This window comes from Ptychodera flava, chromosome 13 (genome assembly GCF_041260155.1).
Source record: "Ptychodera flava strain L36383 chromosome 13, AS_Pfla_20210202, whole genome shotgun sequence".
NCBI lineage: Eukaryota > Metazoa > Hemichordata > Enteropneusta > Ptychoderidae > Ptychodera > Ptychodera flava.
The window spans coordinates 20,807,032-20,825,143 of record NC_091940.1 but is presented as its reverse complement, the minus strand read 5'-3'; the positions used below and the strand labels follow the sequence as shown (position 1 = coordinate 20,825,143).

At 38.4% G+C, this 18,112-nt stretch overlaps 1 protein-coding gene across 1 annotated transcript in view; it reads right to left on the bottom strand.

Annotated features, from left to right (window-relative positions):
* Positions 1–18,112, bottom strand: part of LOC139147776 (centrosomal protein of 76 kDa-like) — a 29,049-nt gene that overhangs the window by 6,509 nt on the left and 4,428 nt on the right. The window contains exons 4-10 of the mRNA XM_070718975.1: positions 17,898–18,083; positions 17,229–17,326; positions 16,666–16,794; positions 15,719–15,913; positions 14,876–15,039; positions 13,510–13,630; positions 306–410 (exon numbers count right to left, since the gene is read on the bottom strand). Of these exons, the coding sequence (XP_070575076.1) occupies positions 306–410; positions 13,510–13,630; positions 14,876–15,039; positions 15,719–15,913; positions 16,666–16,794; positions 17,229–17,326; positions 17,898–18,083 (998 nt within the window). The remainder of the gene's footprint in view (positions 1–305; positions 411–13,509; positions 13,631–14,875; positions 15,040–15,718; positions 15,914–16,665; positions 16,795–17,228; positions 17,327–17,897; positions 18,084–18,112) is intronic.

Here is an 18,112-nt window from a genome sequence, read left to right as displayed (position 1 = left end):
AATGGATGGCTGATGTATTGTATTTGTGATATGTGGATAGATGTATGGGCAGTGTAAGGGTGCATGGGTGATATAGGGGTGATACAAAAGTGGCAGTACGGGTAACACATTGGTGAATACCACATGGGTCATGCATACAATATAGGCAGTGCAATTGTTTGTGTTTTGTTGAAGGTGTCGGTTGGTGTATGAGTGATGCATGTTTGATGTATGGGCAATAACCCGGGTTGATGCACGGCTCATATCCGGTTCGTGGGTTGATGGTTTGGCGATCAGTGGGTAATTAAGTCTCCACATTCATTTACCTGATTCCCCAGTGCACACACTGAGTGGATGGCATCTGCACTCATTGCCTTCCAAAGAGATTCATTGTAGAAGTCAAAACGGCACAGCTCAACTGCATCTGAAGGCTGAAGCACATTGAAAGAGAACCACAAGGATTTTGGTGAGTATTATTACACAGCACAAAAAATTCCATAGGCCCGGTGCAGGCTCTGGCACAACCCTGTGGTACACGTCTGTGTCAGCAAAGACTTCACATGGCTATGTGACAGGGGCTGATATACAGATCTTTATAGAGTGTTGTGAGGGTCGGACTGCATACATTGCTGTGAACACAGTGATATCACAAGGTCTGAAATTTCTGCCTGTCTCAGCATCTATATATGCATCCTGCAGTGACAGTGTTTCCGTCAGCACCTTTACCTATGGGACTCGGATTCCAGACAGTGTATCCATTTTGGTAATTTTTCAGACCCTGTAACAGGCCCTGTAGATTATGTACTGGACACAGCTGTGTGTAAACATCCATGTTTCAGTCCTGGATTAAAAGCACTGTGTACAGTCCTGTACTATCAGCTCTGATTCAGTTCCATTGATACAACTCTGAAATCTATCTCAGTATTCAGGCCCTGTAACAGAGGTTATATTACTCAGAGTTTTGTCTGTTACAGGTTTTGAGATCAGACTCTGTTGCTGCGATGTCCTGAATCTGCCTGAGGTCACCTAGCTGTATACAGCTTTGCGTCTACAGAATTGCCTGATCAGAAACTTAAATATTACATGTACTGAGAATGTAGTAAACACATATCAAGTTCTGAAGTCACTGCATTTGAAATGACACAGTACAACAATCAACAGTCTTGACAGCTTTAAACATGGTGCTACCTGAACAAACAATACACCTTTAGATTAGGAAGTGAAAAGTTAATAAAGCCACGAAAAAACCTAAAACATAAAATAAAAAAAAAACACTGCCATAACAGTAATACTAATACCAGTATAGTAGCTAGCATCAACACGGAGTGTTCAGTTCTGTTTGACAGGAAAACAATGATGGGAATAAAAACATTCAAACAATAACAATAGCATTTACAGAGTCAATAACACATATGTGTCACCTATCAACATGCTTATCTTTCCTGCAATGGTACAGGTCCTTTTCAAAACAAGAAAGAACCAGTTGACGTCAGTTACAAATTTGTCATTTTTTATAACAAAGTCAAAACCGTTTATACTTACATGTATTAATTGGTATTGAGTGCGTGTGAGTGTTTTTTGGTTTGTTTTTGTTTTTGTTTTTTTTTGGGTTTTTTTTGGGTGGGGGGGGTGAGGGATAGGGAGTATTACTAACTGAATTGAATTTCCATTCTTTCAAGTCACAACACAGTATTGTATGAAAAAAACGTGGCAAGAATTTAATTTAGAAATTAAGGTTGATGTTGGGCGCGGAAAAGAAGACCGATATGCATTTGATGTTGGACCTGCAACAGCTCTTTCATGAATATTTAACTACATTTAAAGATGAGATGAACAAGCAGTTTCTTTTGCGAATTGCGGAATATTTTTTTTTTGCATCTACTAGGTCAACGCACTGTGAAGTATTTAGTTAACAGCTGAATTTTGATTTGTGAGTTTGATGAAACTGAGGCTGGGCTAGGCTGGCAATTGTTTTTGGCCTTTTTCGAATATTTTACATGCCTCAGTGGTTTTTGGTGAAATGAATTGATAGACCCATGCCAGCAATGGTACCTGTATGCAATCTCTGTATGAACTTTGAAACATCAATTTACAATACACTTCTTATGGCTCTGTATGTGATCACAACTGAAAGAGAAAGCTCATCTCACAGCAAATGAGATTACCCACAATTCTCCTTGATTTGTGCACTCAGACATTGTTCGCTGAAGGCTAATTCAATTTTATTAATTTCAAAACAATTTGAAACTTAGAATTTAACATCATGGTTATTTTTTAAAACAATGCTCCAACACTATTGACTATGTTTAAAATTCGAGAGTAAATCGAATAAGAAGCTGATGTTTGTAGGTGCTAAAAACTGTACACAGTTCAAGATAAAGTTATCAGCAACTGAGATGGTCCCATCATACCACCTGTCAGACACAATTTTTCTTTGAAAATATCATTTATGGCTGTCAAAAATACCTGTTGACAATATTACAATTTGCTATCTCCTCCATGGCAAAGGGGTTGATCTTTTCATTATTCAAGGTGAGAAATAAGAAAATCATGAATACCAAAACAATGGTGTCAGAAATTTGAAATATGGACAAAGCTGTTCTGTGTACAGAAGAAATTTGAGAAATTTGAGTGACCTCAATGTGTAGTGATCATGGAAAATTGTGGGTAACATCACTGACTATGCATCTGTCAGCTCAACAGTGTTTTATGCTGAATTGCATATGGCCACCAGTGCGGGGGCCATATGGGATCTTGTCATGAAACTCTCTCACATCTTGTATATCTTACTCATGCTGTCTACTTGATTTAGGATATATGTAGAATATTCCAGATGAACATGGGATCAGGAAGAGACTAGGTGATATGTACCTTTCATCTGAATCTCTCTCTCTCTCTCTCTCTCTCTCTCTCTCTCTCTCTCTCTCTCTCTCTCTCTCTTGGACTTTTGTCATTGTTGACATTACTACCACTTGGCAGGTTTTCTGAAAACACTGTACAAAATCTGATGGTAAAATTTCTTTTCACTTTCTGTCATAGTACAGCAATATTTGGACTTGACTGTTTAAATCACAATTATGCCATATTTCTAGATCCTGACACAAAGAGATCTCCATGTCTTTGTGTCTTTTTAAGTTCTAATAACAAACCAAAAAGAATTTAAAAAAATAAGTTTTGCAGTCTAAAAAGATTATTCAAACGTCAGCCATATTGCAAATACTGACTTTGATGCCCCACTTTAAGGATGACACACACAGCATATAGCTGATATCAAAGCATGCATATTTTCTGTTTATTTTTTTGGTGTACATATGGTTTCTATTATTAGCCCACATATTCAATGTACAAATATACCCATCCTTGCGGCTTTTTTTAGCCATCCATGCAAACAGCTGACTCATACATTGTTGACAAAAAAAAACTACATGAATTTAAAACCCGTTCGTTCACACACACACTTACTGTTTCCTAATATGGACACGCAAATAGAACACAGCCAGCAACAACCGGTGTACAAACATGAGAATAAATATATCCACTGAGCTCAGTACAGATAAGAGAATAAATATATCTACCGGGCTCAGTTAAAGCTGCTCTGATACTCCGGGTGTCTTCTAAAATTAGTAGTTTGTGAAAAGTAACCACGTGGCTTTCTTTTTGTTCTGCTGCTGTGAAAATGCTAGAGAAACTGAACTATTGATGCTTGCCAAAATCATCCATGTACCCGGGTACAGGTGTGCAAAACATAGAGACAAAATGTACACTCGACTGATGATTCATACTGTTGAACACTTAAAGAAAGTAAAAAAGAAAAAAGACAAATTATATTACATCAGCATATCACTCACGTCGATGTGTTGTTCTGATTAGCAGATAGCACACGATGGCTGAGATAAAACACTGTTTTACCGGCAACTTGCATAAAAGCTTCAAGCGGGCACACAGAGCATTAAGATAGCAAGAAAAATTCGTTAAATGTTTAAATACATGGAGATAGTTGCAAAAGGACCAAAGCCCCACTCCATTTTCAAGCAGCGGACGACATTCACCTGCATCCTACCTACGTATACTGTACTGATACAGTAGTTATTGCGGCACGTTTCACCTACATTGGTAATCTACAAGCTGAGAGCATTTCATGCAATAAGCCTCTATCACTATTATTAACGTCCTTCTAACTACTAGCACTGTGCACAATATGGTTCTACTCTGGAACAAAAAGGACGCCTGATGTTCTACAGACTCAGTAAACCCATAAGGTCACATGACCGCAGTTCAAACAAACCCACATGTACATGTACAAATGCACATAGAACTATTATGTTCCCGTGCATTTGCGCCTATGCTTTTGTTTGTTCAGCCCTACTTTTATATTCTACTTAATCTTTATTGGAGAAAAGTTTGAACTTATTTACACTTTTATTGGCAGAAATGTGATATAAATCCTATATTTACAAGCATGCAATAAAATATCATCATCATCATCATCATCATTATTATTATTATTATTCATTATCATTATTCAGGGTTTAGCCCATTCCATGGGTTATTTTCTTTCTCTGAATAATATAATATCGCTGCTGGGATGATTTTATACTTTTTTTTTGACATCTGTTAGAATAGTTAGTGTAAGCAGCATTTCTATATCTTTGAACATAAAGGTCAAATTCAAAATCATCATAATGCCATCAAATATGTTCAGCGTAGCCATCTGGTTCACATTTTGTGTTTGGCATCCTCCACCATTGCATGGACAATGTACTAAGTGCACGGAAACACACAAGGAGTATGCATTATACCTCTTACATGCAATTTGTTTGGCAACAGAATTCCATATGGCTGTCAAGCCACCATGTCGTTGAGAATTCTTCAAATCAAAGGCCATGGCCAATTTTGTATAAAACTGGAACTGGGATGGTTTAAAAGCTGCCATCTTTATAGACATGTTACCCTTGGGAGCCGTTCATCATAAAACAGCACTAATAAGTTGATACAGTTTCAATAGAATGCTTAGAGTTTGACATGTTTGACACACACACATACACACAAACGCACACAACACACATACACACAAACGCACACGTAAACGCATACAGAACTAAACCTATTCAATGATCAAACTGCACAGGACTTTTTTTCCGTTCCTTGGAGAAGTGACTGATGATCATGAAACGTTCAAAAAAAGTAAGTAGATTTATCGTAGATGCACAGTCTTTGGTGAGGAACACGACATTTACGATCAGCAGTGATTGTTAGCCTAAATAAATATCCATAGCGTTTCCCCAACCTGCACATTTCACAACCCAGACTATATTTTTTATAGTAACACTCTCATTTAGATCACCTGGAGAGTAAATATATTTGAAGTGAATTCTCTATATTAAGCCGACGATTTAAGACCTCATCACTAACAAACAAAAGCCTAGAGACATGGCTTTAAATTTACGCGCACTCAGACCAAGCTATTTACTGCTCACGTGAAAGTCAGTTTCATATTTCTCTGAGTAAAAACACCTCTGCACAAGGTCTTGATAATTTATCCACAGTCTAATCTCAGTTGATGTTCATCGTTGTTAACGATTTGCCCTGGAGCCAGAGACTCGGCCATATGGCAGTAAAACAACGTGCAGGGCTAATGAGAGACTTTTTATGGAGTGCAGCTATTTTCTGCACCTGATTTACGGAGACTCGTCCTTTGTAAGTGGCTTAATTCTGTTGTTTTATTTTCGTTCAGGCTCTGGTGCTATATTTAGAGTTCAGCACTGTCATCAATTTTGAGCAGTTGTTGGCCATTGCCCCCGGAGAGAAAGTTATCTGCACAGTGGCAGACCCATGACGTACAACTTTAAACTGACGTTTTGCATTGACCTCCGACATCATGACATGAACATGGGAAGACAGTGGCTGCAAATTTAATCCAGCATACATCTTTTTTTCTATAAGATAAAAAAGAAAACTAAACAAACCAATAAAATAATACGTAGAGAGGGTAAAATCAACCAGAACCAGGACGCGATCTTTAAAAAGCTAATGCTTCATGACCAGACTGTTTTGAATTTTGAAACGATACTCTTTGTTATCATGCTGATGGACACTAGTCTAGGGAGTCTACAACAAGCAGGGCACATTGGCACTATTCTAGGGAGCCCATGAGAACGGCACACCTCTTGGTTTTCACTCAATTATGTGCGATCTAAATACTCTCAAAAGGTCAAGTATTGACCATAAAACTGATATTTTTACAAGATATCACAAACGAATCAAGCAACTTTCTGAAATGCCTGGCAAGAAAGAAAATATTAATAGATAGACATAGTTGATATTCCTCCATTGAATTTTGAGTTAAGGGGGCGCTGCACCCAACACAGCATATTTTGCTCAAAAAATCACTTTTTGCAAATATTTATTCAATTTTAATTAATTTGTTGACCAAAGATTAAAATATTGGTTGGGTTCACCTTGTAGCTTGTCAAGCAGTCGAAAGTTGCGTGATAAAGAAGTGTTAATTTATGCAAATGTATGCAAATTACCCGATTTCCTGGCTTCTTTTTCCTCCCAATTTGGATATTTCCAAAGAATTTAACTCCGCTCTGGCTGGGTCAAATTTTCTGAAATTTTCACATTATGTTCTTTAAATGCTATATAACAAAATGACTATTTTGTTTGGCAATAAAGTTCTTACATTTTGAATAAGAGGCATTCTAATTTTGCTAATCATGATTTTAAACAATTTTTTTGAGTGTCAGTCTTTAAACCCTTGCCATTTTAGAATGAGGATAGATAATGCAAAATAAAATAGTCGTTTTTTTCTACATATACTCTTTTTTCAAGTGAAATATTAAATTTCAGAAAATAGTGTCAAGTTTTTGACTTAAATTAATTTTTATCATTAATAGTACCAAAATTGAGGTTTTTTAACCAAATATACACCTACTTCATCCTTTGAGTAAACTACTGCTACAATACTAAACTTTAGAGTCTCTGCTTTTTGAAAATATATAGTATGAGGGGGTTTCCTTGTCATCTTTGATGAAAAATATTGCTTTGAAAAAAACTGTGTTGGCAACATGCAGCTCCACCTTAAAACAACAAAGACTATATATCCTGCAGAACTTATGTGAAAAGAACTTTGTGCAAGTTTTTTTTTGATTTAACAGCAAACTTCAAGAAAACCCCCAAAAAATTGCATGTGATCATAACTACCCGCAGAAGTGTCCTTTGCTATCCTGAATGGTCAGTGCTATACACGTATCCAATGTCTGGTTAATACGGCTAGTTTTCAATCGGATTCGAACCCACAACATACGGCATCAGTCGCCTAGCTGAGAGGCCACAGACAGAACCACTCGGCTAAATCTCCACTCCCAAAAAGAGTGGTTCAATAGCCGGCTAAGTTGTTACATTTTTCTGACTGAGACCGCTCAACACGTTGTAGAGTTCGTGAAGCACTCACGCACGCATGCTCACTATCATACATCGCACATACACACTTTATCGAAGCGAAGAAACGAATTTCATCGCTTTAACTGGGCGAACGATAACCTCGGGGACAATTCTGTTCACCAGCAGTGTTACCAACCCAATGTCTGGTTAATTGTCACAACGACATGCATACTGATCAAATGTACTGTAATTACATGTAACTCAACCTTTCTTTTGATAAAGCAATACCCAACTTTTGCAAATTTGATGAGGTGTCTGTCTGCAGGTTTAAAAGTACACTGATTCACCTCTAAAAGCTGTCAACCAGATTGTACATTCAAATTATCAGGTTAAACCTATCATGAAGTGTAAACGGTGACTGCTTTTTTCAGGCTCCGATGTGCCAACCAGCTGTTCACTGAACTGAGCTGACTCGCGCAGCATGCTTAGTAATACCACAAACAATGTTGATGTGGGGCCGATGCAAATTCCCCATTAAGAACCAAAAAGCACTGAAGTACATGCTTGGTTACAGTAATCGTTTTCGATTCGATGATCACTTGTGAGTGTGGTATGGGTGTATCTCAGTATCACCATGGAGAATTGTGAAGGATCGCTGTGATGTGGACAGCCTGTGCGTTCTGAAGATTCTAACCAATCGGTACATCATATCATGGTTAGAGCTGTCAGTACAACAACTAACAATCCAAGTAAAAATACACTGACTTTGACTGTTTGAGATCACAGCCTCCAAAATAACTTAATACGTACATGTACACTACAGCAACACAAAGCTGCCTATCTGGACATGTTAAGCCAAGTTATATCACAAATAAATTTAGTACATCTAGCGGACCACATCTCTTTTGTTATTCTGTTTTCCTGAATGGCCAGAGGGTAACCAGGTTGTCATGAGCACAGCATCTGGCAACATGATTGCGATATCTCTTTGATTGAACATCTGCCAGAGATTATTTAACATTCTGGAGAATTGACTTGGTTGACAGAGTATCTTCATAAAACACATGATATCATTGTAATATATACTACGTTCACACTGCAGAGTTAAGGTTGCTCCCGTGTCAGCCAGGTATTTAAAAATTCAATGTGACGCTGTCAGCCCTTGGCCAGCCTAATTTATGTTAGGTTTAAAGGGTGGGTTTAGAGTCGATTCAAATTTTCAACAGGGGCCCATATTGTGTGTGAACAGTTAATGTTGGCCCTGGGCCCAGTTGATGCCCTACTAGTTGACCTAGAACAAGGTCAGTGACTGAGAGATGCCAGATACAAATACAGTGTGAATGTGGACTAAAATTTTTTTAATTTTATAACAACTGTCTGTGAAGCTAGCGACAGATAAAGTAAGCAATCTCCCACACGAATAAGGTAACACCAGATATTACTTGAAGAGAGTCACACAGTACAATAAATTACCCACAATTCTCTTTGATTTGTATCCATGAAGGTTACTTTTCTAAAACTTTTTCAGTTCTGCATGTAAGCACCAATGTTCAGCATCAGAATAATTGTTAAATAATATCCAGTAAAAGTACGTTTAGAAATTTCAGCAAAAGTTTCCAAATAACCATTAAACAACCACAAAAGTCACATTCTGTAGGTACTACAAATGCCATGATTTTTAGGTAGCAAGTTATGACGAACTGAAGGGGTCATTCTCTGAGAAAACTTAGAATGCAAATTTCTTTTGTCATTTCCATTGGAAAAAATCAATATCCTTTTTTTTGTTTCAAAAAACAGGTGCAACTGGTCTCCCTACTTTCCATCACATTATTCTGTATGGCTGAAGACACAATCAGTGGAAAATTTTACAAAAATGCTATCTCCTCTCTCAATCTTGCATAATTTTCCAAATCATTTAAAATGAGAATTGAGAAGAATGGTGTTCTTAAAAGTACGTTTTCAGAATTTTTACAACTAGTCTATGAATTTGTCTACACATGGGAGACCTGGTAGACTTCTCTGGGGAATCTCTGAGGATACAAATCGCAATGAATTATGGGAAATTTACAGTACTGTGAGTCACGACAGTCTTGGTTTTGTTGAAACAGCACAATTTTGCACTTTGCCATGGCGACTTTCGAAAGGGAAATTTATCTTGTGCTAGTATGACTGCTGACCATGCCATTTACCTGAGCAGTGGTGGTGTCAAGACACATCACATCCATCGATAGACACAATGACAATGTAACAAGTACATTTATGAAACCCGTTTACCAAAAACATCTTCCGGTCACACTTAGATTAAATCATATACTGGAAACTTGATGAGTGTTACATATCATAATTTGCTCATTTGTATATTTGATGATTTTCTGTAATTAGGCCACACTTCAAAGCTGAATATGCACAACATTCTTGAATGACCTGTGTGAAGTCAAGTCCTACTTTGATTACATATTGTGGGACATCTGAATCTATTCTACTAAATGAATTTACAAAATTTTATGCTGATATTATTTAGATCCGAACACATTGCTGCACAAAAGTTTGGCAAGAAGGTGTTGTGCCCTTACTGTAGCAGCCTGGCTGAAATAACAAATTGATCTGTCACCCATAAAGTTACACAAACCAGTGATGAAAGAGTCTGAAAACAAAAGGGAAGGTTTACTGCTTGTTGAGGGCGTCATCTGAATTGGGTGCAAGTGTACAAAGCCATGAATTTACAAACGACACAAGTTACCTCTGACACAGTGACGAATTAAATGTAAAACAGTGTATGAGTTTACTTATTGTTGAATTAATTGGATAACTTTTTCAAAATCATTCTTGCAGAAATTCTCATCTATAGTATTTCTGATATTAGGTTCCATTTTAATTTTTTCAATACATATGGTAAGTTTCAGCTTGTCTACATGTTTTTTGAATTGCACCTTCCCTTCAACTCTCTCACCCATTTCCTGGACAAAATTTGATTGAAATTTCATGCGTGCCATCAATGTGGTTTAGCCATCTGTATGTCAACCAATCTAAATTATGGCAATGTTACTGCTTTACATTTACATGGGAGTTGAAACATTTTTCAAATGGGTGGCGTATTGTTATTGTTAAAGGGAAACCTAAGTCCAGCTACATTGACCGTTTATCCCTTCCAAATCACCCTTGAATAAAATGCAGCTCAAATTTGCAACATAATTGCACGCGCCGACGACTACGGAGCGACGAAAAGAGACATTGAAGTAGACGACATTTATGGAAATGAGCTCGGAATTCCATGGGCGCGAAAGGGCTCATGGGAGGAGCGTGCGTGACGTCATCGGCGATACAGACGATTGTAGCTTGCAGCTGAAGGAGTTCTGTAAACAGTTCAGCGCGTTTGTAAGACGACTATGGAGAGTTCGGACAGCGATATTTCTGACATCGAGTATTAATTTTCCCCGACTGAAATCAAACCATACTAATTTGAACCAAGATATCATGAAAGCATCTCCACACATCGTTCATATTTGGTTGTTTGCGTTTTGTGTATGATTCCACGAAGGGAGTCACTGTGCTTGTACAGACCCCGAACTGAATTGGAGACACTGAGTGACCCTGCGATCCTTCAACGCTACGTTTCTAAAACATAGTTTTTCTTTACCAGTCGCTTAAAATTAATTTTTGGTTCGTGAATGATACGGAAGGATTGACTGATTGTATGTGTTACCATAGACCCTCGAGGGTCTATGGTGTTACCATGTAAGTCGAGCTTGGCCAGATCTTTAAGGTTGCGAAATCTCCGATATGTATCGGAAAATATTTATTCGCGATTCGACAAATCTATAGTGTCGTCTATTTTTCGAAGTTCGTTTCGAACTTAGGAAGTCGGGCTTACTCAGATCTACAAAGTGATGAAATCTCCGATATAGTGGATATTTGCCCGCTATTTAAAAAGACAGTCAAAACTCCCGATGATGTCCGATATGTCCTCTGTTCAAGTCCATTACCTGTACAGAATGTAATTCGTGCAAGGCCCTCCCAAACTCACGGTGATATCCGATCGGCCCTCTCGACGAAGTCCCGATAGTAGTGTATGAAAGTTCGTGTGGACATTTAATGAACAAATGCTTTGCATGTAAAACATGTATTTCGTGCATGAATAAATCTAATAATGTAAAACATACAGTATTCTTGACTACCGGCCATGGATGCTATTTTTGAACTTAGAGTCGGACAGAGGTAGTCGGATCTGTTAGGTGGTGAAATCTCCGATATACATCGGACATTTACCCTCAATTTGACAATGTATCGTCTAGAGTATCAGAGTTAAAGTCCTAAGTCGCCGATATTTATCGGATAAATATCTTATTTCGCAGACCCGGCGTGCCGACACCACACAGTGCAAGTAAATCTAGTGACAGTTTTTCGGACAGGGTAGTGAATTTCGCTCAAAGCCGTTTCATAAATGACGAGCACTGCGAAATCTTATTACCATATCCTTCGAAACTTTATTGCGCTTATCCTCAAACTGTTGACAGGACGGAAGTGTTATTTAGGGGGTCAAAGTTGCCAAATTGTTGACCCCATGTTGAGTGCGTAGTAATTGGACTGCTATCGCAGTAATCGGACGTCGTATTTCGAATGTGATTATAGGGGCTAAATATTGATATTTTGAAACTTCAAACCCCCGATTTTCAATTTCGATGTGTTTAGAAAACTGTTTGTAAAAATATTGATAAATTACTTACGTCTAATCCATGGACGACTCAACTATAAGCTTATTTCGACGTGTATGGCGCTTAATATTGGACATAGGCTGTCTCTGTGTGTTGCGTTCGACACCTTGTATCGAACGGTGTGGCTAAGTTTGTAGCCCGAAATAGCTTCTACCGAAAAAATATCCGAAACGGGACAACAGCGTCACTTGACTTAATATGCTGTCACATGACTTGTAAAACACTATCAATACAGAGCGAAGTGAGTACAACGAACAGCATGTCATTAAATGTCCGAAAACCGAGGTCGTCCGAAAACAGCCACACTGAATCGTCTGCATTAGTCTAGGAGTCCCGGCGCAATTGATATTTATCGGGTAAATATAATATCGGCGATTTGTCAGACCCGCCGTGCCGAGACACAATAGGCGAGAAGTCATTCCAGTATATCTTGTTATATCAATATTACCAGATATAGTCCCGAAATTGACTATATTTATTGGGTATATATCGGCGATTTCGCAGACCCTGGCTGTCGAGATAAGAGACGCTTTGTGTAGTTTCCGTCTTCGGATTTTAGAGTCCCGAAATCGCCAATATTAATATTTATCTGGTTAAAACCGGCGATAGTAGGCTGACTCAGCATGTCAAGATACGAACCGCATTGTGTAGTATAGTCTTGTATCGGTATCAGAATCCCGAAATCCCTTATAAAACAATCATCATGAAAGAAGTAGAACATAACTTTTTATCTTTTAAAGATTTTAAAACTCGCCCGACTTTCCTTTAGCCACTGTCTTCGAAAAAGCTGTTCTGTGGGACGACGATAAAAGCTGACTCAGTTTGTTGAGTGATTTTTGCACTCAAGTGAACAACAGTTAATCATTTTTTATGCTACTGAGCATAAAAGAGTCGTAACGTGCAGAACTGCACTGCTGCAGTCATAGACTCCAATGCTTTGGTAAGCTGTTACACACGTTCGTGTATCGCCGATGACGTCACGCACGCTCCTCCCATGAGCCCTTTCGCGCCCATGGAATTCCGAGCTCATTTCCATAAATGTCGTCTACTTCAATGTCTCTTTTCGTCGCTCCGTAGTCGTCGGCGCCTGCAATTATGTTGCAAATTTGAGCTGCAATTTATTCAAGGGTGACTTTGGAAGGGATAAACGGTCAATGTCGCTGGACTTAGGTTTCCCTTTAAGTGGTTAGATGAGATGGGCTGTTAAAAAGTGGCCTGCCAAAATTTATGCATCAGAAATTTTTTATTGCATATTAAATAACTACTAAATAGTCGGTCAATTTGACCTCTTCAAATTTTTTTGCCTGACAAGCTACTTCCGTCAATGCTTTTGTCACAATAATGTGTGAATATGCATTGCTGACTGGATGAGTTTAAATACATGGAATATACTCAAAATCATATTAGAATATATATTCTCTCTAATTTCAATTACCTGGCTGTTGGCATAGAAATGCTGATGGTTGAAGACACAGCCAATGGTTCTGTACGGGTACGTTGGCTGGGGCTGAGGCTCCGCTGGAGGGTCATCAGGGTTTATGGGACGGTGAATGTACCTGTTCAAAAAAATATAGTGAATTGCAACAACACATTTATATGGACTTGACTGAGCCATGGGTGATAAATTAATCTAGGACAGTGCCTTGCCCAAACTGTCAGACTTTAAAGAAAGGGATATCTGCCTAACATTTAACAGAAATGAGAGAGACAGTCCTTAGTATGAATTCTTGCATGATTCTCTAAATATACTGATACAGTCGGTTGAAATCTTTCACTGTCATCTTTCATTAATACTCAGCTTGTTTTCTTTGCATGTTCATGGAAAGGGGGAACCATTTGTGACCCATTCATCAAAATTAGCCTATCATGGGGCAGACTTGAAATTTTAGACGGCAGTTTCAAGTTCTGCTTTCAAACTTTAATTCTATCAAAACATGAACATGAAATTACACCAATGTCCATGGAGACCAAACCACAAGACAAAATAGGCCGTTGTTTTGACTGCATACACTCCACGTCATGTACGTCGCCAAAGCAAAATGACAGGCAATAATTTTGACTTTTCAGAGGGAGAGATATCACCAGAAAGAATAACAAAATTCACAGGTTACAACTCTTGGGTCACTAGCACCTTTCTGCTTGCTATGTTCAGCCTGTGTTTTGGGTCTATGGTTTTCTGCGCAATTTCTGTGCTTTGGGTAAATTTTTTTCAGAGCAGACTATTGCTTGAAATATGCAATTTGTGCAGTCGAGAGAAATCACTGAATTTTTCAATCTTGATGAGACAAGTTGTCAGGACATTAGTAAATTATTACAAGTACAGAAAAGGTATAAGACAATACACTTTACTTTGATCAAGTTTTGCTTTATGTGTTTTGATAATTACTTGTTGGCCAATCACCTAATATTACTCTGAACGTTTTCCAATATTTTGAGAACACAGTGGCCTCATTAAGAATTCAATGGCAATATAAACTAAAGGTTACAGGAAATTGTTTTTTGGGTAACAGCAAATCATTATATTCATATAATTACGTTTACAGTAAAATGCATTAAAATGATATTTACAATATTCAAATAACATGTTTTTGTGCGCATAAATGCTTTTTTTAGCACGTCAACTAGTTACCATTCATGTTGAATTTGTAGATAAGCATACACGATCAACTGTTGCGAAGACCAGAAGAACTTAACTCTTTCACCACCACATGTTGGCCAAAACCTGATGCTATCAATGGTGATTGTGGATGTGTCTACAGGTAAGTTGGGGTCAAGAATTTTAAAAAAATCATACACAGTACCTCTGAGCGGTGAGACTTTCCCAGAAGGTGACCATTCCCTCCGGTGACAGCGTCATAACCCAGGCGTGGGCGGCTCCCTTGCCCTTGGTTCCGACACAGACAAACGCATTCAAACCAAAGCCTAGGAGAAGGTTGCATAGCAGCACAGCATGGTCCTCACAATCCTGAAAAGTCAATAAATGTCACAATAAATTGTTGCATGTCATTTAAGGTAGAATGTGCCTCAGGGACAGATATTCTGGCTCTCAAATTTTATCAATACTTCTCTAATCTACCACTTGTTGGGGTTCATTTTAAAGCTCTTGGCATGAGAAATGCTTTTTTTGCCTTAGTTTTTCAAAAATGGAAAAACGTTATCTTCCCCATAGAGTTAACGCTGGCATGGGGCCATTTTGAGCATCAAATATAGGAAAATCTCAGTATAGTAGGTTGGGAAATTACGCAGGACAGCTACTGTTGGTCCACTGAATCCACAGTCCAACTTCGAGAATGCATTTCCAAAGGAGTTTTTGTGGGGGACCTACTTGATCAAAGAAAATCTACTTCTGTTTTCTGATTCAATATCATGATATAAGATTGTCAGGAAAGTATGGTAGCATCAAAAAGTACTATGACTACAGGAGTCGAGTGGACAGATACAGATGTTCACAAAAAATAAGTGTACAAACATGTATTTGTAAATTCTGAAAAAAAAAACAACCTACAGTAGAAAATGATTGTGCTAATTACTGTTCCTTTAACTTTAATCATTCACGTACAGGACTCAGGAGTACATGAGGATACTGCTTCAGAAACAGCACATGCATAGGGGCATGCGCCCTCTACAGTTCGCACAATACTTACACCTTTGTTTTTGCACACAAATGCGTGCATGGACGACCACAACTCTACTCTGGCGACCCCGCTCCCCACTGTAGCAGTCCTCTCATAGCCTATGGCACTGACAAACCTAGCAGCTTGTCTTGGAGTGTCCAGTAGTCTACCAGCACGGCGTGGTCTTACATAACTACACACAGGTCTGTTTGTGCCATTTTCATCCTGGATGATTTACAAACAAAATACTGAAAGCTCAATACGCTGAAAACATTGACTGCTTGTGTTATAGAAACTCCATACTGACAAAATACTGATTAATCCTCTCTTTCTCCCAATGATAGTCAATGATAAGACTTGGTTGCAACATGTCATGGGTTGCCCAGTTGGCATGCTTGACATAGTAAAGCAAAGTAGTTACCTCCTGCACTGTTTACTGTGTTTGATAGCATTTTACAGAACATGTATTGGGTTACTACTAAAAAGGACTTGGGATATAAAAGTGACTGGTGCCTGGGCAATTAATGTTCCGTTTTAACTAGATGTAGATACTGCTTGGTAAGTTAATAGTAGCTTACAACTAATTCCCACCTGGGAGAAAGTGGGAAACTAAATTTTCTCTGATTTGAAAGAATTAAACCTTTTATTTTGTAAGGATTCTTACGCTGTATACATACTGCTGCTGTCTGTGACAGTGTACCAGAAAAAATGCATCTGTCCAATGTATCTTACTGGTTATTGTTTGCAAACTTCTAAAATTATATTCACAGATCTATAGATAAGAAAAATTAACTGAAAAAGAATGCAAGGCACATGTTACCAATCTATTGCACACATGGACTGCTTTGGCCATCAGCTTTTCCTGAGCATGAACCACACATTTACCATCTTCCATGTCACTCTTCAGTCATGAAATCACATTACATTTTCATCAACTTTTTTCAGTGATCTGGAGTGAAAGCAGGAAAGCATGTTACCTGAGCAAATATTTTGACAAGTCTGTTGTTGTGAGTGGCTCTGATCTGAAGGTATTCCCTCCACCACTGTTTGGCGTACACCAGGAATAACCTCTCCCGTTCAGCTGTTCTGTTTCTTTCTAATGCAACCTGTTTGAATGAAAAGGAACAAACGAGTCAACAAGACTGTAATGAACATCAAGTATACATTTACTTACTTATTATATTTATTTACGATTGACCTTTAACTCTTGTACAAGATACTAAATATTTGATATTTAAATTCTAGAAGAACAGAACGAAAATGCAAAAAAAACATTGCATTGCATTAACCTTTTAACAGCTTATAACAAAACGTTTTCCAAGTTTGCAAATATCATTGTAGGAAAGTTGCCATCATAATATCGCTTCTCCACAACTGAGGCTATTCGCCAAAAGTTAGCAGCCTGGTGCTAAATAGCTGTGATCTTCTGAGTGGGATGATTCAACCCTTCCTAACTTTCTCCCATCCAACACTTTAATCTTATTGCATCTTTCCCCTTGTATTTCTTCCCATCTGTTGATTCCCTTCTGCTGAAACTTACCTGAGCTGTGATGATGTCATCTTTAAGCAGTTGTGTTGGAGTTGGTATCAGTTCTAATCTCATTTCGAACACACCAACGGGAACTTTAGACTCAGTGCCTGAAAGGAATGCACACGCAGCAGCACATGGTGATAAATTCTACAATACTGAGATACACTCGAGGACTTTGATAAACCTCAAATCCCTGTTGCTTTATCAACAATGACAAAGGCACAGGTGAAAACAGACAGGCACACATACAAACACTGCAATGGTTCTACTTTGGAATAAAAAGGATGCAATGTGTTCTACAGATTCAATATCAGTACGCCTAAGAGATCATGTGATGGCAATACAAACCAAGCCATGTGTACCAAACATGAATGGAAATACACATATTTCTATGTGCATTCTGCCCATGTTTTGTGGTCCATTCTAATTCTGGGTATAACCTATTGCAACAATGTCAGAAAATATTTCACTGCTGGCAACTCAACATTAGACATCAGGACTGTCAAAAGTATTAGGAAGGACATAATTTTGCCATAGGACTTATGATAGAAATAAAAAAGATGTTCTCTGTACTGAGAAATCCCATCTCCAAACCTGTGCATTGTTTGGTGACTCTCATGCAAAAGACTGATACTTTACAAAAATATCCATTTCTTCTCTACATCACTGTTAACTTACCCACACCCATGAGTTCCACTGGCATATTCCTGACACCGTTGGCAGCGGCCAGGACTGACCTCCACTCCAGGTGGTGAGACGTGACCAGAGTTGTGTCGCCCGATACGTCAGTCTTCACAAGCACAATGTGTATGGGATCACAGATGGACAGCATGGTGGTGGTGTTGGCCATACCAGCAGCATCACCTTCAAGTGCAACCGTTGTAAAATGATAA